The following is a 23,472-nucleotide window of genomic DNA, read 5'->3' as shown; positions in this document are numbered from 1 at the left end:
AATGCCTAGAAACGATTCTTTGTTATTGGATTCATAGGCAAATGCATCAGACAATGAGATGAATTAAATTATTTTTAATTGTGAACAGTGCGACATAACTTAATACAAAACATCCAAATGTAAAATATCGTTTGAAGTTTTATTCTAACATTAGAAACATTTATATTCTCAACACTTCTTTGTCAGTGTTAAATAACATTACAAAGGCATTTATCATCTATGTGGCCTGAAAAATTTTCATTCATTATTCACGCGTCCTGAGAAAACTGAAGAGCCTCAGAGGTGTTGCCATTCGATGTATCATATTTTAATTAATCTTTTAAATTGAATTGTATATTACTGAAATAAATGCATGAATTAAAAACCGTTTATATAACACTTGGTAATATATATATTCGCTTTATTTTTTAATTACATTGTAAAGTCACTACGTTTTTTTTTGAAGCAAGAGACGCGAAAAATATCAGGTGTTCTCGCCGGGACTCGAAATTGGAATTCTCGAATATGTGCGCGTGTGCTACCATTACACCACAAAGACATGCAGGACGGAAGCAGAAAATACCTTATATACTTCCTCTTTTAAGGGACTCATACACCTTAATACCCATAAGAACTTTGAATAGGTGATTGTTGCAAAAATTGAGATAATTTATTTATTTTAAAAGCAATTACTTCCAACTTTTTACAGCTGACTACATAATATAGCTTTTTTTTGGAATAGTAATCAGAACGTTTGTGTTGCCACAAATATTTTTATAATTTAATCCGCTTTGTGACAAAATTTTTCGTCATGTTTCCAGCTTGCGCTTACAGTTTAAAGCATTGTATTGCATACTTTAATTCCATATTTAATATATAGCTTTTTCTCATAACATTTGGAAACTGCAGTGAACCAAAAATCCTAAGAATTTCGTGTTAAATTTTTATTTTATTTGGAGTTGAGTTTATAAAATGTATTTTATTAAAAAAAATCTGTAATGTTTTCGTGCATAATTTTTTTTAATATTAAAATATTCATCAGATTTTTGATTCAGTTAGAAAATAGTGCCCATATAAAGAATTCAATCCAATTTCAAGTATGTACCATTAACCATTTTTAAAATATCATGCGCGCAAGGTGGAAACATGACGAAACATTTTGTCACAAAGCGGATTAAATTATAAAAGTATTTGTGGCAACATAAACTTTCTGGTTACTCGTTCCCAAAGCAGCTGTATTATGTAGTGAGCTGTAAAAAGTTTGAAATAATTGCTTTTAAAAGAAATAAAATATCCCAATTCTTGGAACAGTCACACATTCAAAATTCAGAAGGGATTTAAGGTGTATGAGCCCCCTTAAATGGCGACTGGGGATTATTTTTGACAAATCACCTAATTATAAATGAAAATTTCTGAATGTTGCTTTGTTTTATTTACATTGGCAAAGACCTAAATATTTCTCAAAAGAGTGTTAACTATGTTTTTTAACATTATTAGGCGCTTTAACGAGAGAGATAGTGTTAGTATAAGCTCGGTGTAATGATTCAGTGTTATCATTTATGTATTGTACTTCCATAAAACATAAATGTTGGAAAAGGAGAGATTACAAACATGGGCAACATAAATTCAGCATTTCCGGTTATAAAAGTAAAGAAGAGGATAACGATATTTTTCCTCTGAAGAAAGGAAGAAACAATGTACTTTAGATAGTTAAGGCTGTGACGGTAATTTTTTTTTTTCAAAATAACTGTTATCTGTATATGTAAAGAAGAATGTCCGTTTGTATGTTTGTATGTGTGTTTCTTCGCGATACACTCAGTCACTACTATAGCTACTGTCACCGAACTTTCTACAATTCTTTTCCGGGTCCTGGAAATGGTCGGAGTCCACATTTTCAAAAAATAATTCAATATACATATACTATATTAAGCTAATTCAACGAACTTCTGATTAAAAACTCTGCGATCTGAAAGCTTTTCATTGCCACTCTGCAAAAGCGTACGATATATATACGATAGGTTTCAAATTCAATCAGAATATTTATCGATATAAAAAATTTCTGTTGCCACTCGAGAAAACGCAATTAAATAAATTTGTCTCGAATTTAATAACAAACTCAGCTATTAATGTGTTGCCATGCCCAAATTTAAATATTTCGAAATGCTAGTATCATTAAGCAAAGTGTAAAATATTTTATTTTTCAGGTTGTAACACCAGCGCATCAACATGCGTGTTATTGCAACACACGGATTTTCTTTGCTTTTGAAAGTGAATTTGTAATAGTCGTCACAAAGCCTTACTTTTGCTGTGATATCAATATTGCCACTAAAAGCGAAAACCGGTTGCTCGATTTTCATCTTAATCAGTATAAACAAAAAAAGGCATCATTAGCTTCATAAACAAACTGGCATCGGGAAGCAAGACTGGAAAACGCTCCAAGTATGTACTGCTCAACCCTTCGTATGAAACAAACGAGCAACGGAAAACAAGATTGGAAAATCTTCCAGTACGAACTGCTTGATCAAGACGAACACTCCACGCTGAATTAAATCTGTGTGAACTCCATTACGGTGCTAATTATACGGTCTTCATCCAAGTGTGATCGTTGAAAAAATGAATAAATTATAATGTATTGCAGAGCCCTCAAATTTAAGAATGACGCACCAGGAATGCTGCTATGCAGATAGAAAAAAAATGCTCGCACCAGATGATTGCGATGCTTTTGGATAAAAGCATTTCAATAAACAGAATTAAAACGCAAATACTTTCTTTCCTTTAAGCATGCCGGTAACAGATGCAACGCATGCCGGGTAACAAATATAACACTTCTAAGAAATTTAGGTGCACCAAGACTTTGTAATCGTACACGACATTGTGTGAAAAGTCTAATGCCTTATGCAATTAAAGCAACTATCTTAACAGGCTGCGTAAAGAAAGGAGAATATGTATTTATACCCCGAATTGTCATGATTCCTAATGATCTGCCGTTAGAATTCAAGCGTCTGCAGTTTCTAGTGCGTCTTTTGCAATGTCTTTCAATAAAGCTCAAGGTCAAATGCTTAAAGTTGCTGGTATTTATCTGGGAACTCCTTGCTCTTCACGTTGTCAGCTGTGCGTAGCATGTTCAAGGGTAGGAACTGAAAAGAATTTGTACATTTTCGCTCCTCCTGTTAAAACTCGAAATATTGTATATCGCACAGCTTTGCAATAAAAATGCATTTAAGTGAATTGTCTTCTTCTAATAAAAATAACACATAATAGAAAAAAACACCCTCACCCGATTTTGTTACATCAAAGATCAATAATTAGAGAAGGATTACAGTGGTAGCGTTCACTCTGATGTTAGATACATTACTTCCAATCTATCATAACTGGCATCGGGTACTTCCGCTAGTATTGAATAAAAATAATGCAAAAATGTTTGGAAAATCTGAACATTGTCAGATTTTAACGGTCACCCAAAAGGTTTTGTTAATGTTTTGCACGCTCTCGCTGAGCTCGCAATCTACCAGTCTGCTGTCACACTTACTACTACTACTAAACCATTTTTTTTTATCTTCGTTATTATTAAACCTCATTTTCTTCACATTTACGCCATATACAATTCAACAGAGTAATTACAAAAATTTTAAAAGCAGCACATCAGTATACATTTAGAATTTTCAATGCAGTGTTAAGTTTTGGCGTGCATTTGTCTTTTTTTTTTTTTTTTTTTTTTTTTTTTTCCAGTCTTTTCTTAGTTTATCATATTAATGTTCAGTTTTCTTACTAAGATGGCTTGATAAAACTTTTTTGGCCATTGTATTATTAACCGCCTGTGTGTCTTCTTTATTAAATATTACACTCTTAGCGTTTACGCTACATAAAATTCGTTTCAACAGCAAAACTACAAAATATTTAAAAACAGTATATCTTTAGAATTTCCAATGGACAGTCTCGCTCTCTGAAGATAATATGTTTCACTCCATACAGTGTCGCCACTGCTCGCTTTTAAACAATGGAATCTGTTACTCGAAAATCCGTTATAGTTTTACAAACTTTGAAATAAATCATAAAAAAATATGAAAGGTTTCAGATTTTAAATTACGTCCAAAGAGGCGTTATTTAACGTTTTGTGTGTTACCTTTATTTATTAAATATGTTTTTTGCACTTAAACCATAAAATTCAGTTCAGTAGCAATGTAGCAAAATAATTTTAAAATGAACATATCTTTAGAATTTCCGATACACAGTTCCGCGCCCGCTGGAGATAAAAAGGCTTCCCCCCCCCCCGCCGTAGAGTGTTGCCATTGCTCGCTTTTAAATCGTTGAGTTTGTTACTCAAAATTTCGGTAAAGTTTTACAAAATATGAAATTGATAATAAAACGAATTCCACATTTCAAATTTAGTCTTTTAGATGCCCATATTTATAGGAGGATTACGTCATTAAAAAATTTGATGGCTCTATGTACCGTTGTTTTATCGCAATGCGAGAAATATATACATACATTTATGCAGATTTTTCAGTATTTAATGTCTTCAAATATAATTCAAGACTCTAATATTTGGTGGCAACAGTTTGAAAACTGAAACGGACATTTATAGTGATTCAACGCAAAATCGCAAAACGGAAACAATAGTGGCAAGCTTCAGGGACAAAGCCCCTTTGGACTAAAAATATATAACATGATAAAAAAAAAAATCTCAATATTTTTTATTAGCTAGAAAATTTATTAGAATTAAATGCACTTGTACTGTTTCAATCAATCGCATTTAAACGTCAGAAACGAATATTCTTAAGAACCTAATCTATTGTTTTCCAACAGCTTAGTTTGTTAATCCACAACCTGAAAAATAAATTCCTTACATTTTGCGGAAATGTGAACTCGAACAAAAAGTGAAACAACGCATTTATTGTGATTAAGCGCAAAATCTCCTTTTAAAAGATTCTTACAAAAACCTATACATCAGCATTATTTCTGAGAGATGAATTAGCGTATGAGAGTAAGCAATAACATTTAAAGCATTATTTTCTTGTTAAATGTAAAAGATTGTTGAAATTATTGAAGGCCATTGTTAGTAAAGATTGTGCTTTAGAATATATCTCGATACCTTAAACTGCATATACATCAGGTTTCTGGGTCGCAATTAAAGTACAAATTCATTTAGTTATTTCGCTAATACACAACTACCTTCTGTTTCCTGGATTTTTAACATTTCCTTATTTACAAATGTACCTCTAAAAAGCAGATATTATATGTTTTCAAGGAAACGCTTTATTAAATCTCTTTCATGCATGTTTCAGCTTTTTACTTCCTTGTACGAAGTAAAAAGGAAGTATTGTAATCGCGAAATATTTCGGGTATCGTATTTCAAAGAAAATACCAATTCTGACCGCTATCCAATGCACGTTAATGATGTTTTTGCGTAAAATCCGCAAGTAAGGATAGAATAAAAAACTCTCCCCCTCAAAAAAAAAAAAAAAAAAAAAAAAACTGGTTTAAAATATAATAATATTTATATAATAATAAATATAAATGGTATAAAACTGGTTTAAAATGAGTTCCGAAGAGAATTTTTCGTGGCGTCTATGCTTACCTACATACATACGTACGTGTCTCGCATAAATCAGAAACGAGTAGCCTCAGGACGTTGAAATTTTGTATGTGGGAATACTATAATGTGTAGATGTGCACCACGTATTTTGGTGGCAATCGGCCGCATCAAAAATATATAATTATATATATATATATATATATATATATATATCCACTCTGTTCCTCGGCTCAGTGAGCTCAGTCTCTTTATTCTTATATGTTTGTAAGTTGTGCATTTTTTGCTTTAAAAATGATTGAATTGTGTTGTTCTTATCTTCTGGTTAAGGTTTTTATGCTTTTAGTAAATCTTCATGCAATATATGTGGATATAAATATCCACAATTTAAAAGTTGTTTAAATGAAGCTAAGCCTAATGAATTTTGCGATGGCGGGCATGTTTGTTTACATTTCAAATTTGGCAAAATAGCGGATTTGTTGCCAATCTAGAGAAACTAAGCCTTGCAATAATAAAATATAACGCCTTTTTTATTATTGCAAATTAAATCATGCTTAATCCATTCTGGAATTTATTCGAGGAAATAAGCGTTTCAGATTAACTTCGTAAATTTTAATATAGATATTTTGAGATTATATGTAATTTTGCCTTATATGGAAGTGAGACCTGAATTAATTGAATGAGAAGTACTGAATCGTCTGTGAAAAACAGTTTCTGCGTTTTTTTTTTTGTTTGCTTCATTTCTTTTATACATCGTTTTAAATTTATTATAGTATTTGAATAGAACATGTAGCTACGATTAGATAATTCTTCGAATTATATAAATTTTGTGCACGAAATATAACGCTGTTAAGTGAACCAACCTATCGCCAGAATGTCGCTATGGTAAAAAAAACACAGTGAATTTTAAAGAATGCATTCATTCTATTGTGGTTTATGCGCTATCGACGAAGTAGATTTAATTCAATCCAGTAGGTTAAATGAAATGCAACAAAAAATGTGTATAATTTATTATTCCGTGCAAGAAAGTCATGTGGTGTATACATCAGATTCTGTGTATTAATGTGATGTTTCGCACTCATATAAGATTAAAAGTAAAAGCGCATAACTTATTATTAAAGATGTTTGAAATTCAAGTTTTATTTAGGAATGCGTAATTTCTAATTTTAGCCTTTCGAAACATTTAATAATTTTATGTCTCGGATATTATTTTATTCTACTATTTCTACATAACAATTGGTCATGTGTAAACAACTACAGTCTATAGCTCAGGTTTTGAAATATTCTGCAATATTCTGAATGCTATTTTATTGTCTATACTCAAGTATTAAAAGGCTTTCCTCTCAAGAAAAAAGTTTTAAAATGCTTTCAGTATCGTATTAAATTATTTTATAATTACAGAAGTTTTACCTTTATTTAAAGAAAGCTGATAGTTGTTTATTTAAAACATTATTAACATTCCAAATTAATGATGTTGCTTAAAACGATTTTTTTTTCTTTCAAACGTATCGATTTTCAAATTAACTCGGTTCAACTAATATTTATTATCTGTAAGCGTACATTTTCACAGGACTAATTTTTCAAACATAATTATGATCATTATACTTGATTGTCACGCGTAGCTTTGCAAAATATCTCTCTTTTTTAAATGGCTAACCGAAAGAATAATTTTCAGGATAAACACATGCTGTTATAAGTACTTGGCGTAGTACTTTAAATCAATGAAATATCTTTGTTTTGAAAATTGCTATCGATGAATAAATTTCATTTTATTGGCAAATTTAAATGCTTATGCAAAATCCAATAAAACTTCTGTTAGATAATATATAGATATGGTTACATTAGTCGACGAATAAAAATGGGTGATTTTATATATTTAAACTTTTATTTTCTGAAATGGCCATTATAATGAACGTTGGTATAAGGAAAATGTAAGCTGGAAATTTCATCTAGTGTTAGATTCTAATAAATACTATTTTATTAAATAAAAAAACAAACAAAAAAAAATCTGAAATGTTTCAGATTTTAAATTACGTCCAAAGGGGCGTTTTTTTAACGTTTTGAGTGTTACCTTTATTTATTAAATATCATGTTCTTTGCACTTAAACTATAAAATTCAGTTCAAGAGCAATATCGCAAAATAATGTTAAATTAAGCATATCTTTAGAATTTCCGATATACACAGTCTCGCGAGCTGGAGATAAAAGTATTTTTTTTTTTTCTATATAATGTTGCCATTTCTCGCTTTTAAAGCATTGAGTTTGTAAATCAAAAATTCGTTAAAGTTTTACAAAATATAAAATCTATAATAAAACAAATTCCAAATTTGGGATTTCAGATGCCCATATTCGCAGTAGGATTTCGTCATTCAAAATTCGATGGCTCTATGTACCATTGTTTTATCACAATGCGAGAAATAGACAATCATTTATGCAGATTTTTCATTATTTAATTTCTTCAAATATAATGCAGGACTCTAACATTTTGTGGCAACAGTTTGAAAAGTGAACCGACGTTTATGAGTCCGACGCAAAATCGCAAAACGAAAACAATAGTCCTTCAGGGACAAAGCCCCTTTGGACTAATTATAAAAAAAAGATCGAAAAATATAAAATAATTCGACAAAAACGATTCAAACTACGCTTGCACTCATTTGCTTTAGACTTGACAGTCTGGTAATTAATATCTGAAAATAATCTTTAAATTCAGCTTATTATTTTATTGGCTGACATTGTTCTAGATCGTTTTATTTTAATACCTGATTACAATATTATTATAATTATTATATTATCACCGAAAAGATTATCTATAATCTGGGAACTTCTGCATTTATAACTGGGATGATTATTATCATTTTTTACGATTATTAAGTTTGTGAACCCTGCGTTAATTTATATGTATTCGCAGTTATAATGCTAATACATCCAATGCACTATATACACATTTTGACAAATGGAATAGAATAAAAGTGCCGATTATTAGCTTTTGGGTGTTAATACGAAACGAGAAACTGAGATCTATAAACCTGAGAGTCACAAATTTATTTTCGATAAGTATTTGACTTCTTTAAATTTAATTCTTTCTTTATTTATAACCACCAGTTATGGTTATTAAAACTTAGTATGATAGCATTAGAATCAATTACACAATAGATGTTTACACAATAGAGTCAATTACACAATAGTTTGTTTTAATAACCATTAGTTATGGTTATTAAAACAAACTAATGACTCTCATGCTATCAGGTGCAATAAAACTTTATTGATGACTATTCGTCAATATCCGACCTTCCCATGGACATTCCGGTACCTTCATGAAGGTTGTTTCCTTCGCGATATAATCTAAACTACGAGGGGGCTGTATACTTTTGTGTCTTAGCGAACGATGGCTAAGTTTCAAAATCACCGACGTGCTGACACCTTTTCACGAACTGGCAGATCTGCCGCTGAATACAAGTAACCAGTCAAAATGCAATGCTATATGCTGATGTGCAGCACTATATGTAATGTTCAAGTATGGATTATATTATATGGATTCCATGGTTAAGTGCGAATGGGTAGAGATATGCACATTAAATATGAGTGAGTATTTATATTAATGAATTTTTTAGCAAGTGGCGTAAATATTCCATATATGTTGTTTTTCTCATCTATTGTGTAATGGACGGATCAAAGAGATTTTGTAACTTATGCCAGAGTAGAGGAACACCCTCATCGTTACTGATTTCTGTCTAAGTGCGTGTAGACAGAAAGTAGTATTAGTCTGAAGCAGCTTTGAATCAATTTGTAGACTTATGGTCGTATCGCACATTCAAAACATTTCGGAAGAACAACTGTGTAGAAAAAATTTTTGTTTTCTCTATGATATAAAGCAGCCAATCTGTATGAATTACATTGGGATTACCATGTAAAGAGGAACGTATTTTTCCATCATAAATGATGGTTGTTTATGAGAAATTTGATGCTGATAGCTGATTGGTTGTTGGAATCAAACAACTTAAAATATTTTGTGAAAGGGAGAAAAAAAATCATACGTCTTTCCTTTAGTGGTAGAGCAACTGTTTGAAGCAATTACTCATTCGAAACAATTAGATGTGTGATAGCAGCCTAGGAGGATTAAGGGAACTCCTTTTTCAGCTAATTAGATGCAAATGAAAGGCAGGTGTTTAATTTAATGTTTCATACATTCTGGTTATTGTTTATCAGTACCTAGGGCGAGTCACCTGAGAGCTACAAATTTAATTAAGACACAATAACACGCCGAATAAATACTAATTCAGAAGTCAAACAACAAAAATTGTCCAAAATTGAACGTGAACTCTACAAGCTTCATCTGGAACTCGCTAAATCATATCCAAAATTCACTGCCCTTGAACAAAAGTCTTGGTCTAGAACGGAGAATGCAGTTAACCGTCATAAAAACACCCTTGCAGTTAAATTCGAAAAACTTCTTTTACAGTCTTCCAGTTCAAGTAGTTCAAAAAATCTTCCCATTGTAAACATCAAGCCAATAGTTAATATTTCTAATGGTAGTCTTTCAGAAGAACAAGAGAGAATTCTAAAATATAATTTTAACTTCTCACAAACCTGTAAACCCTCCATTCCAAAGATTTTGGCTCCTATCGAAAGAGCTTTCAAGTTCAGTAAAGTTTCAGATTCACAGAAAGAAATGATTAGGCATCTTATCGCTCATAATGTGAAATTCAATAATAAACCTTTGAAACCAAATCTAACTGCGAGACAAAGAGCTACATTGCGTGAAATTCATTCTAACCTGGATATTATTATTTCAAAGGCCGACAAAGGTGGCCAGATAGTCGTCATGGATAGGAACACTTACATCGATGGTGTCACTAAACTCTTAAACGAAGGACCATATAATCCGATCCCTAAAGATCCTTCACCTTCGGACTTGTCAAAAATAAAAACTGCGATCAAATCTTCGCAAATCATTTCAGGCAACTTAAAACATTCACTTATCCCATCTGTTGCGAATTGTGCCAGATTATATGCTCTTCCCAAAATTCATAAAAGTGGTATTCCTTTCCGCCCTATTGTATAAAATTTAGGTACTGCCTCGTATCCATTAGCTAAATATTTAGTTTCTAGATTTTCAACTCTATTAGACAATAACATTTACACCATAAAAAATTCAATAGAGTTTGTAAAAAAAGTTAAAAACGTTTCTCCTAGTAATTTACTCATGGTTTCTTTTGATGTAAAATCATTATTCACCAATGTCCCAGTGGAGGGTGCATTAAGATGTCTAGAAACCACACTTCGCGAATTTCATTTCTCTTGCATCGGAATTGATGAGCTAATTTCTCTCACTCGACTCTGTTTAAAACAAACACATTTTGTTTTCCAAAATAAATATTACAAGCAAACTGAGGGATTAGCCATGGGAAGCCCCCTCAGTCCCATCCTGGCTGATATCTACATGCATTATTATGAATCAAAATTGTTTGAAACTTTAAACTTCCCGGCATGGTTCCGCTACGTAGATGATACTTTTACTCTGTTTGAAGGTAATAAAGATGATTTAAATAAAGTTCTTTCAACAATGAATTCTATTGATCCTGCTATTCAGTTCACTTTTGAACTTGAGACTTGCAATTCTCTTCCGTTTCTCGACATTCTGGTCACACGTAACACATCCAACTTCAGTACTACGGTTTACCGTAAACCTTCATCGGTTTGCCTTCCACCACACTTTAAATCATGTCATCCGACTAAACAAAAGTTAGCTTCATTTTATTCCTACGTTTTCCGTGCTCTTCAAGTTTGCTCCTCTAAACTAGCCCTTGAGGAAGAACTAAATTATTTAAAAGCAATAGCTATTGACAGGGGCTTTCCACCCAACATTATTAATCAAGCAGTTAAAAAATTCTCATCTCAACACAATAAAAGGCACACTCTTGTTTTAGGAGATTATAAAATTTCTGTTGTTATTCCCTTCTTTCCATCAGTTAGCTATAAAGTTGCACATATTTTGCAGAAATTTAACTTTCGGGTTGTTTATTCTCCCATCAATAAAATTCCGAGTTCCATACTCAAGGACCCCATTCCGGATATGAATTCCTGGGGTATTTATAGGATTCCTTGCTAGTGTGGTTTAATTTACATTGGCCAAACTAAGAGAGCCTTAAAATTTCGCGTCAAGCAACATGAGGCATATGCTAGAAAAAAGGAAACACAGAAGTCTTCTGTTGCTCAACGTTGTTGGTCCGAAAACCACACTTTCAATTTTTCTTCTGCCAAAAGTATTCAAAAAACATCTTCCATTGGAGAACTGGATTTTCTAGAGGCATTTCACATTCATAAAAATCTTTCTGTTCTAGTTAACGATCCTAATTCCAATCCAAATTTGCCTTCGGCCTTTAAAGAAATTATGTTTTAGTTCTGGTTTCACCAACAGATGGCACCACTTGCTTATTCTTATCCAGGCTTTCGTACCTTATCTAATCATTATTTCCTATCTTGTTCATTTGCGGTTTTGCAGCTGAAGATGGTGGTTCGGTAAAACCATCGAAACTAGTCCTGTGAAAATTTTGTAAATATAACGCTGATTTTTGTTGTTTGACTTCTGAATTAGCTACAAATTTATTTTCGATAAGTATTTGAATTCTTTAAATGTAATTATTTTCTTTATTTATAACCACCAGTTATGGTTATTAAAACTTTGTGATTTCACTTGATGACTTAGTGATCACTTGATGATCAGGTGCAAAACACTCTATGACTCTGAAGCTATCAGATGAATGTACCTGAATGAATATTAATTGTTTAAGAAACAATATTAAAAAATCTGACATTTCGCATTCTCAGAAGCAACAGCCTGAGCTGAATAACAAGAAAAAAATAAACTGCAAATTGAAAAAGATAATGTGCAAATGTATACCAGAAAAGGAATATGTGTAAATATAGAATATGTACTGTATACAATGAGATACAGTGCATATTCTATATTTGAAAACTAGTTATATTTTCCTGTAAGAAGCAAAAGAATAAATACTAAAGTAAACCGTTTTCCGTTTCTTTTTCACCAAACTCTAGAAACATGGTTTTAAAATGTCTCTGCATAAAATGAAAGAAGGGATTGAATATTTATTTTTAGTACTCATTATGTATCACTGCTTTGCATGAAAGGTCCTATTTTTCAAATGAAAACTACGCACATTTGATTTCAATTCATATGTATTATACAGGTATTTATAGGTTTAGTAGATTTGACTAACGCTTTAGAGGTGGGTTAACACAATTTTTAAATTAAGATAAACTTCCAACATTTTCTTATGTGCACTGTTAAATACCTGTATATTTTGGAAAATTTTCTAATGCAACAAAAATCTACTTCTAAATTATTAATTAGTATTACAAACTTTTATTCATTGTGAAAGAAGCAGGGAAAGGGAGGTAATTTTCGCCAAGTCATGATTTCGCGCGCTTTAGAATGTTCGAGAAAGAATTTTCATTGTTAGTTGACCTTAAGAGAGGAAAGTACGTGACGGAAAGGTCAAAGGTTGCTACTTGTCTTTCAATGTAAGTCATTCAGGTTTTGGCGATTGAGGGTCCGGTTGTTGGCTAAGTGAAGAAGGGCGCGCATGCGCGATCACCCTTATTTTCGCATTCTGGAGTTGAAAACGAAGATTTTGCCATAATTAAGGGGGCGATAAGTGAAGCCATAGTGGGAGCCCGTTTGGTGAAGGACAAGAAGGAAATTTGAGTTGGACACACTTACTTTTGGCTGACTCTCGGACTGACTCGCTGATTTTTGGGCTTGCTGGACAAAATGTGACTCCGAGAGGTGTTTTCCGGCGGGGAGCGGCAAATATGCTCCCCGGCCGCGTTTTGGTTAAGAGGCGAGACTCTCTTACACACTTACTCTGGACTCGCTTAGGCACTCTCTGACTGACTCGCTGATTTTCGGGCTTGCTGGACAAAATGAAATTACGAAGCGGGATGTTTTCCGGCGGGGAGCGGCAAAATATGCTCCCCGGCCGCGTTTGGTTAAGAGGCGAGACACACTTACTCGGGACTCGCTTAGGCACTCACTGCTTGGATTCGCTGACTTTCGGGCTTGACGGACTTGTTGACGGAGACTGAGAAAAAACTTGTGGGTGTTGCGAAGGAGAAAGGAAAAGGATTTTAGTCGGCATCGAGCGGTGCTTCCGGCGGGGAGCGGCAATTATGCTCCCCGGCCGCGGGTTTTCTCAAAAATGCGAAGAAAAAAAAAACTGTTGAGCGAATAACAAAAAAAATTAACAGAGACTTGGGTCTCTATCTGTATCGGCAAAAGTCAGGACGATGTCCTCTGAACTCCGACTTGAAAACAGAAGGAATTATGTCACCTTAGTCAACTGGAAGCCTGCGTTAGCCGTTCTCTAAAATGCCTAGCTTAATTGTCTACGTTTTCCTTGGTGGAGCTGAGAGTCTAGGCAGACAGCCGTGCGGTGTAAGCTGTTCTCTTGCTTCCAGTGGGAATAATTTTCTTCTATGGAAACCAGTAGCAGGCGTAAGATTTGACGGTATAGCTGATGTGATTTATTGTCGTGCCGTTCGAGTCTCTGTCTTGCGGATTTGCCAAGTGACGTAAGGATAGAGCTAAGATATGAGCTCTCCTTCACTTCAAGATGTCACCACTACAGATAAGTTATTTTTTTTTGTGTTTATTCGAACCTCTCACGAAACTTTTCATCATAACATTGGTGCCGTGACCTCTGCTTAGTGAAGGATCGAATCAGTAATTGATTTTGAATTTACCTATTTTTAGTAATTTACTGTTTTAATGAAGTTGTTAATACAAGAGGATAAATTTTGAGAATCTTTGTGTATTTCAGGAATTTAGGACTTTAACGTTAGGCAATCAGAATTGAACTTTAAAGTTAGGAAAAATGTATATTTTTAATGTAGGAGAATAGGTACTGTACATTCTTCTGTTGAAAATCCTTGAGTGTTTTCTAGATGTGTATTTTTGATTTTCGACGTACTGATTTATGATACAAGATGGAAAATGAATTATTTCACGATAATCCTATGCTATTTGTATATCCTTGTAACAAGTTTCGAGTGCTTGTCTTTAAAAACTGGACTCATTTTTTGAGCACTTCTAAGAGAAAGAGATTAAAGACTCTAATTATTTTACTGAATGAGACAAGCCATAGCTATGCGTAGCTAGAAATTTTTTTTGTGTTTTTGCTACTTATTTAACCTAGAATCTTGTGAAATGTGTAATTGTGAGGGGTAACGTTAGAGAAATTTTGATTTTTTTGAATTAATTGAATAATATTTTGTGAAATGTATGTAATGTTTTCATGATTATCTAGTTTACCAAGTATCTTATTATTTTTTTGATTACATTGTTTTGATATGATTCCCGTATATTGTGTAATGTGTTAGAAAATTTAATTTAGTATTGAGCAATGAATTTTATAAGTTCTGAAGGCATAATGATACAAATGAATGAGTAAAAATTGTAGATTGTTTTTCAATTGCCAAATTCTGTTTTAAGGTTAACATGGGTTAGATTTGAATTTTTGCCTGAGATCAGCAATAGTGATGTTTGCATATTTAATTTTTTTTTGGATTGAATTCTTCAGCTTGAGTGAAGTTCTAATTAGTTAATGAGTCAGAGTAATTGAGATTAGTTATCTTCTGAGTTTTAAGTTTGTGAAGAGTTGTCATGTAAGAATTGTTTAAACAGTAGAAATTGAGTTAGTCTTGTGAATAGTAGAAAGTTGAATTTTAATGAGAATTTTGGTGACAACAGGAATTAGTTTTATGAAATTTGTGAAATAAGTTTGAGAAGATTATTTACTTGCTCTGTACTCATGTGTGGAAATTTTCTGTTGATTACAAGTAGTTTGTCTTGAATTTGCTAGTGAATCGTATAGATTTGATTTGAGTTATTGAATTTCTTTCTTGGTTGGACTTGTTGCTGAATTTGGGGTCAATTCTTGTTTTGGCTTAAGTTTTGTATTGGAATTGGTAGTATCAAGATAGTTGTATCAGGTTTTTGTTTTGTTTTCTGGTGGTTTCTGCCAAGGTCCGTAAAATGTAAGTTCTCTGATGTTTAGTTTCTGTGGAAGAATTGAGATTTCTGTGGTCATAGGAAAATAGAAGAATTTGAGTTATGGATTTCATTTGTGTGATTTTTAGGGATTTTGAGTTACGAGTTATGAGTATTTTTTTTAGTTTGGCACTTTTGAGAACTTTGCATTTGTTGCTTGCAGTTAGGTCTTGCGTGAAGTTGTAATGTCCTGAAAGCTCGTTTTCTTGTAAATACTTGCACTTCATGGTGGCACTTGACCTCTTACACCGGGAGAAACAGGAACTTGTTATCTGAGAAAACTATTGTTGTATCTTTTTCATTGTGTTGGTTCAGGATTGTAACGTTTCAGTCAGCGCACTTTTCTTTCCGAGATAAGAGATCTTATGTTCTCTTTCAACGTGTCTGGGGGTTTGCTTGATACGTAAAGTTTGAGTCTGTCATTCATAATACAGCGCTTTTCTCAGCTTACATGGACGCGGTAAAGAGTTACTTTGTTTGTATTGTTTGGGTGGAGGTGTTGCTGAAGGCTGCTACTTAGGTTACTATACAACATTTTGGAAGAGTCTGATGCAGAATAGATCTCAGTTTTTGCCTAAAATTGGGGGGTTTGTTTTGAACACTTTATTTGATTTGTGATATTTTATTTAGTGTTCTAGTAACGTGCTTCAGTCGAGCTTTGATTGATTTCTTTGACTAGTTGAAATTTTTTTTGTGGACCTAATGGATTTTTAGAATTACTGAATTTTTTTGGTGTGGTCTTACTAAGGGGACTTAAGTTTGGTGTTATTACTCACGGGTGTTTACCTTGAGGGTTGAAAATTTTTTAGCGACACTTCACTCTTGCTGGTTGATTTTTTTTGGCTTGATTTGAATTACAGTGAAATATTTTTTGACTTGACATAATGACTATTTGTGTATTTGTTTAGGTATTGCAGTTTAAATTTTTTTAAGTATCGCTGATCTCATTGCTCATTTGAATTATGTACGAAATTTTTACAGTTTAATTGTATTTTCATTTTATGTGTATATGTGTATCTTGGTAGTATTTGTAAATTTTTGGCCAAACGTTATTTTGTATATGCATTAGGTTGTATTATTACTATTATTTTTGTGTGTCTTGGATAAAATTCTAATTGGTATTTGCACAGCGTATTCTGGATGCTATTTTCGGAATTGATTTTGGTTGGATTGAATTTTTGGACAATCACGTTTTCTTTCTTTCTGATTTTTTTGTGTGGGGCATTTTCGGCTGGTTCCGAGGTTCCTTGTGTTGTAACGTTCTTTTCTTTTCTAATGCTTGGCCCTGATCAGGCCGCTTTTGTTCTTAGACGTGATTGTTTGGGATTCATTCCTGGAAGTTATTCAATTTCGTAGTACTTAAGGGGATCTTTACTCTTTTTTTTTTTTTTTTTTGAATACGTTCATGTGACATATTTTATCTGGAAGTGTTTGAATTATTAGTGTGTTTATCTTCTCAGGAATGTATTTTATGTATTTGCGGCCCGTTAATTATCTTATTTTTATTTATTTCATTTTTTTGTGGTGTGAGCAATTGGATTAGATTATTTCTTTCTTCAGGAGTGTGTATTCGAACACATTCAGTGGCTTATCTATCGTAAGGGAAAAATTGAAAGATAAAGTCTTCTTCAACTTTGAAAGAGTGATTGTTCTTCCTTGGTCGAAGGTGAGACGTAGGAGGGTGAAATCTGGTTTCTTTTAAGGTCAAGTTCCTCTACTAAGGAGTATTGTGGGGCTGAGTTCACATTCCGGGGTTGGTTGCTTTCATTTTCTCGCGTTGAAGGCTGCAGGGGGGAGTTGTTAACACAATGATTTCTAACTACAGGGTTTTCCCTCGCTTGCATTGACAACTCCGTACTCATTTAATGTACTCCATGATTGTGCTCAGCAGAAATTGTCGCAATAGTAGAATGTGTTCGACCTCAGGTGAAATTGTTTACATTAATGGACTGAAAAGGAGTGAATAGATAAATAAACGTTCAGAAATGTGGCCACACAGAGACTGCAACACTAATGTGATGCAATGAACTGAAAAAAAAAAAAAGAGAAATTCTTTTTGTCATAAAATTATTGATTGATCTTAGACATATTTTGTTTGTGATTAACGCCTTATATTTTATTTTTATTTTTGTATGTGTTCTGAGTATTTCTAGGTTTAATTAAGTGATTTAATTGATGTTTTGATTAATTATTTTTGATGATCTTCCTTGAGTATTTTAATTAGTAATTGCTTTGATTAATCTTGTTGTTTTACTTGCACATTTTGGACTTGAAATTTAATGTGTCAGTAACGTCACTGTTACCAAGGAGTAGTGTGAAATATTGTTACATTATGTTATCCTTTAGCCTTATTGCACAGTATGAGTCATGGTATTTCAAGAAGTGTCTGTCTGCTAAATTTTGGTAAACCAAAATTTATTCCTTAGGGGAAAGGAATGTTATGTAGAGAAATTATCTGATAGCGTTATAAAAAAATTAGGTGAATGATTTTATGATTTATGGAAATTTAAATTTTATTTTGATTCTGAATTATTTAATTTAAGGCTTTAATTTTTGGGGAAAGACAGATGCTTCTGGGAATATTATTTAGTTTAAAAGAGTATTATTTATTTTCCTCTATTTCTAAATCTTGTACAAACTTTTATTCATTGTGAAAGAAGCAGGGAAAGGGAGGCAATTTTCGCCAAGTCATGATTTCGCGCGCTTTAGAATGTTCGAGAAAGAATTTTCATTGTTAGTTGACCTTAAGAGAGGAAAGTACGTGACGGAAAGGTCAAAGGTTGCTACTTGTCTTTCAATGTAAGTCATTCAGGTTTTGGCGATTGAGGGTCCGGTTGTTGGCTAAGTGAAGAAGGGCGCGCATGCGCGATCACCCTTATTTTCGCATTCTGGAGTTGAAAACGAAGATTTTGCCATAATTAAGGGGGCGATAAGTGAAGCCATAGTGGGAGCCCGTTTGGTGAAGGACAAGAAGGAAATTTGAGTTGGACACACTTACTTTTGGCTGACTCTCGGACTGACTCGCTGATTTTTGGGCTTGCTGGACAAAATGTGACTCCGAGAGGTGTTTTCCGGCGGGGAGCGGCAAATATGCTCCCCGGCCGCGTTTTGGTTAAGAGGCGAGACTCTCTTACACACTTACTCTGGACTCGCTTAGGCACTCTCTGACTGACTCGCTGATTTTCGGGCTTGCTGGACAAAATGAAATTACGAAGCGGGATGTTTTCCGGCGGGGAGCGGCAAAATATGCTCCCCGGCCGCGTTTGGTTAAGAGGCGAGACACACTTACTCGGGACTCGCTTAGGCACTCACTGCTTGGATTCGCTGACTTTCGGGCTTGACGGACTTGTTGACGGAGACTGAGAAAAAACTTGTGGGTGTTGCGAAGGAGAAAGGAAAAGGATTTTAGTCGGCATCGAGCGGTGCTTCCGGCGGGGAGCGGCAATTATGCTCCCCGGCCGCGGGTTTTCTCAAAAATGCGAAGAAAAAAAAAACTGTTGAGCGAATAACAAAAAAAATTAACAGAGACTTGGGTCTCTATCTGTATCGGCAAAAGTCAGGACGATGTCCTCTGAACTCCGACTTGAAAACAGAAGGAATTATGTCACCTTAGTCAACTGGAAGCCTGCGTTAGCCGTTCTCTAAAATGCCTAGCTTAATTGTCTACGTTTTCCTTGGTGGAGCTGAGAGTCTAGGCAGACAGCCGTGCGGTGTAAGCTGTTCTCTTGCTTCCAGTGGGAATAATTTTCTTCTATGGAAACCAGTAGCAGGCGTAAGATTTGACGGTATAGCTGATGTGATTTATTGTCGTGCCGTTCGAGTCTCTGTCTTGCGGATTTGCCAAGTGACGTAAGGATAGAGCTAAGATATGAGCTCTCCTCCACTTCAAGATGTCCACTCAAGATAAGTATTATTTTTTTTTGGTGTGTTGGAACTTTAGGCAAGTTTTTTCAAAAACGTTCTTAGCAGTAAAAACAACGTCGAATCTAAAATTTAACTCTCAGGCCATAAATTGTTTCCCTTCCCTTTCTTTTAAATCACCAGACAAACCTTAAGTTTTTTTTATGAATTTAAATGAACAGACTCTCAGATGAGGTTAAGATTTTTCTTATTGTGTTGTAATTGAATAAAACTGATATTTAATCTGGAACCTCTTACAGTATGTTTTCTTTATATATTTAATATGAATTTTTCCTTTATATCTTGTATATGTTTTATGTTTTCGATCCTCTCACGGCGCGGTCCCGGGATGCATTTTTTTTTTCACAACGCAAAAAAATGCTGTACACGTTTCACTATACGATCACTCCCTTTAACGGCAAGTAGTTTCATATTTAACATTTAACAATATAGGAATTTCAGATATAACTGGTACCTAGAAGTAAACTATTTAACCTTGGTGTCGAAACCATTTCATCATAACAGATGTTTAAAGTTAAGAAAACTTTTTTTGTCAAAGAGAGGTCAATAATAACTAACAGAATCGGCATTACATATTTTGCACATATATTTCAATCTTATTTTACTGACGTAATTCATGCATTTTCTCATCATAACGTAGAAGAATTCTAAACACTTGTCATATGTGTTCAAATGCTTAAGAAGTGTTCAAATATTCACCTGACCGCAGCTTACCTTCAATAAAACAACCGTGAATAAAAAATTACATTTGTCACGTGATTTCCCATATTTATCATCATATGTTATCGGAGTTTGGCTTGCGATTTGAATCACGGTTTGAGTAGATTTATAAATAAAATATACATATGAAAGAGCTTGTATAGAAACTGTTAACATATTTTGTTTCTTGCATTACGGTACGACCCTTAAAATTTCATGAAAAATCCATCCCATAATATTGATTCTTGCTTGGACCGTACATTTGATTATTTGATGGAATTACCAGCATGGACTCTGATTTTTTTTCAAATAAAGTGCCAGGATGAACTGAAAAGCATACTTGCATTGCTGCATCTCAACGTATTCCATCCATTTCAACATCACAAACTTAAATCAAGTGAACAATTACATAATACATGCATATCAATCGAAACATGCAGTCATTCAAAGAATTGTAGAATTGAATATTCAAAAGCAGCAGACACAAATATTTGTCACTCAGGTGAATCAAATCAATGTTTAAAACGTGAGAACCTGATTATCAAAATACGCAATGAAGATGACTAATGTAAAGTCACAGGAGATTTTAATGCAATGGGAATACCTTATCATTCATTCCCTCTCCTCTTAAATAAACCGATAAGAGCAGTTATCAAAATTCACAAAAGGTACAAGCCAAGAATTGAAAAGACATACCAATCAAAACTGCTATGCAGTTAACGAAGAAAGTTGGAGAGCAAATCAGTCACCTTCCAATGTTTCTAGTGGAAATGGAACTCAATGAAAAAATAAATAAACTTACAATCTTATATAATTAATGAACTTTAGTAAAGTGTATTTGTTGAGCGATTTAAAATTGCTTCATCTCAGAGTTGTATCTATCAAAGTTACTGGGACAAGGAAACTAATTTACAGTCTTACAGATTTAATGAACTTAATTTTAAATTTAACAAAGTGTATAAATTAAACAGTTTCTATGTTGAGTGATTTAAAACCACTCAAATCCAATCTCAGCGTCATATATGTCAACGTTATTCGCACAGTGAGGTCCCCTGCCACCACAAGACTCCATTACCTGAAATGCGCACAAAACCATTTAACAAAAGACTTTGGAAAAGACAGTAAAATAGCAGAAATTTGCGTTCTTTGCGGAGGGGACCACGTGGCGGCTCGTTGTATAGAGTGTCCAACGTAAACAAAAAATGAAAAATATCACAACAAAGAGTGAAATCCCCACCAAAGCAAGAAAAACATTTTCCAGCTCTAAGCAGCATTCGAACAAGCGACTTTACAGGCAAAGCACAGCAACCAATCATTAGTGAGAAAGAACCCCAGGCATTAACAGAGTGGATCAAAAATATTTTGCTCAAAGTTAAATCTTTTGTAGAAATATAAGCTTGTAGAGACATTAGGTTAATGGGAAGCAGAAAAGATGAAAAATATGCAGCCGCGTTCGCAGGGAATCGAACCACGGACCTCTGAAATACCGGCTCAGCGTGCAGGACCACTACACCACGAAGGTTCGCTAAGGAACTAGGAGAAATACCTTATAAGCTTACTAAGCCCGTCATGAGAGAAATATAAACTGTAATGGAGGCCATTAAAAATTTTACAGAATTTAATTAATATTCTAGTCAAATTACCAGCTTCTCTTGTTAACAAAATTCAATAAATTTATCAAAATAAATATCAAAAATAAATCAAAATAAATAAATAATATTAAAAATTCAGGAAATTCATCCTAAGTATAGCATAATTTATTACGAAAGGCATTAAACTTCAAGAAGTGGAAATTTGCAATTTCCGAACTCGCAATTTAAAAATAGCAGTTTTATTTGAGTTTTTGAATTCTGCTTGCAAGCTCAAGGATTTCGAACGTGAATGGTGATTTTCCTCTATAGGAAATGCACCATCCATAATTATCACAGTCTGGATATCATAATAATGTCTCACGTTTGGTTTCAAGGCTGTTCTCCGAGCAATATCCGTATGTTTACTATCAACTGAATTAGCAAATGTGTTTGTATTCAGTTCTCATATATTTGTTTCAGGAATCTGTCGTATATATATATGCTTTCATAGGAGCTAACTGTGGCCTCTCCTATTAGGTGACCCCATGATACAGTGACCGTCGCTTCCGGCCTTAGTAGTGGGTCAGCCCTTATAATACTAGTGACCGCCATTGGAATATATATAAATTTCTTTGCGATACGATTGCTACAACTTCGTGCTCCATGCAATTCATTTTCAGATATTCATTATTTTTCAAGAAACATGTTCAAGTTACTAAGCAAGCGCTCCACAGAAGGCACCATAAGTACTACAGGCCAACCCGCAGCATTATTCTCGTCTTATCGACGATGCTAATTAGCGTGGTTCTTAAAAATGTCAATGACTTAGGGTTAAATTTCCAATTGGTTAGGTAGATACTTCACTCGCCTCCACACAAGCGTTATCCCACCAACGGCGGAGCGATAAACACTGAACACTAGTAATTCGTCTCAGGTACCATTCCCAGCGAATGAGCTGGCTACATGGTTTTCTCCATGTATAACATGGATACAAACAAGTTATCTGCGTAACCTCGTCTTCCCCAAGTAGATAAATGTGGCTTTTTTGACCTTAATCGAAACAATCTTAATCCTAATCTCACAAAACTGAGAGTCAGCTGATATTAATCTTAATAAAATGTTGTGCAGGTAATTTGCAAGTTATGAAACTTAGTACAGACACCATCTTGACATCTTGGAAGAATTATCATCCGTTTCTAGCCGTTAGTAGTTAGTTTCAGAAATCTAATATTACATACTACTTACTATTTATATTTAAAAAAAGCTTAAAACTAACCAAATTAGAGAACACTTTTTTAAAGTTTCAGTTAGTCTGATATAAGACATTTGTTAGAACTGGTTATTATGATATTTCAGCTTGTTTTTCTGAAAAATATCATCTACATAAGGATAGACATTTTTACTCATATAATCATTGGATTCGATACAGTGAACATGAATTGTCGTAGATTCGAATGACGATCAAAGAATGGCAATGAAGGTTTACTGTAAAAACAGCAAGAAAAGCAATATTGTCGTTTGGCATGTTGTGTTATGGGTTTACCTCATTTCGTGAAACTAGAATAATTTTATTTGAGAAGCCACCTTCTCCCAGCCCTAGTTTAAAGTGCGAGGGTATCTAGCCGAAAGAGTTGTGATGGATGTTCTGTCCCGAGTATGTTTCGCTGCGCATGTTCTGTTTCGTGTAGGAAGGAAGAAAGA

The 23,472-nt window shown here is 33.8% G+C and overlaps 1 protein-coding gene across 3 annotated transcripts in view; it reads left to right on the top strand.

The window, feature by feature from the left end:
* LOC118185412 (nephrin-like) overlaps positions 1-23,472 on the top strand; it is a 1,505,573-nt gene that overhangs the window by 1,378,255 nt on the left and 103,846 nt on the right. Inside the window, exon 22 of one of the 3 annotated variants that reach the window (XM_085813713.1) lies at positions 2,184-3,201. The exons of the other annotated variants lie outside the window; for them this stretch is intronic. Within the exon in view, the coding sequence (XP_085669839.1) occupies positions 2,184-2,245 (62 nt within the window). The 3' untranslated portion in view covers positions 2,246-3,201. Of the gene's footprint in view, positions 1-2,183; positions 3,202-23,472 lie in introns of those variants that run through there. 3 annotated transcript variants of the gene reach the window in all.

This window comes from Stegodyphus dumicola, chromosome 3 (genome assembly GCF_044657685.1).
Source record: "Stegodyphus dumicola isolate Sdum_Otavi_A_Nest chromosome 3, ASM4465768v1".
Taxonomy (NCBI): Eukaryota; Metazoa; Arthropoda; class Arachnida; order Araneae; family Eresidae; genus Stegodyphus; species Stegodyphus dumicola.
This window is presented reverse-complemented; position numbering and strand designations above follow the sequence as displayed.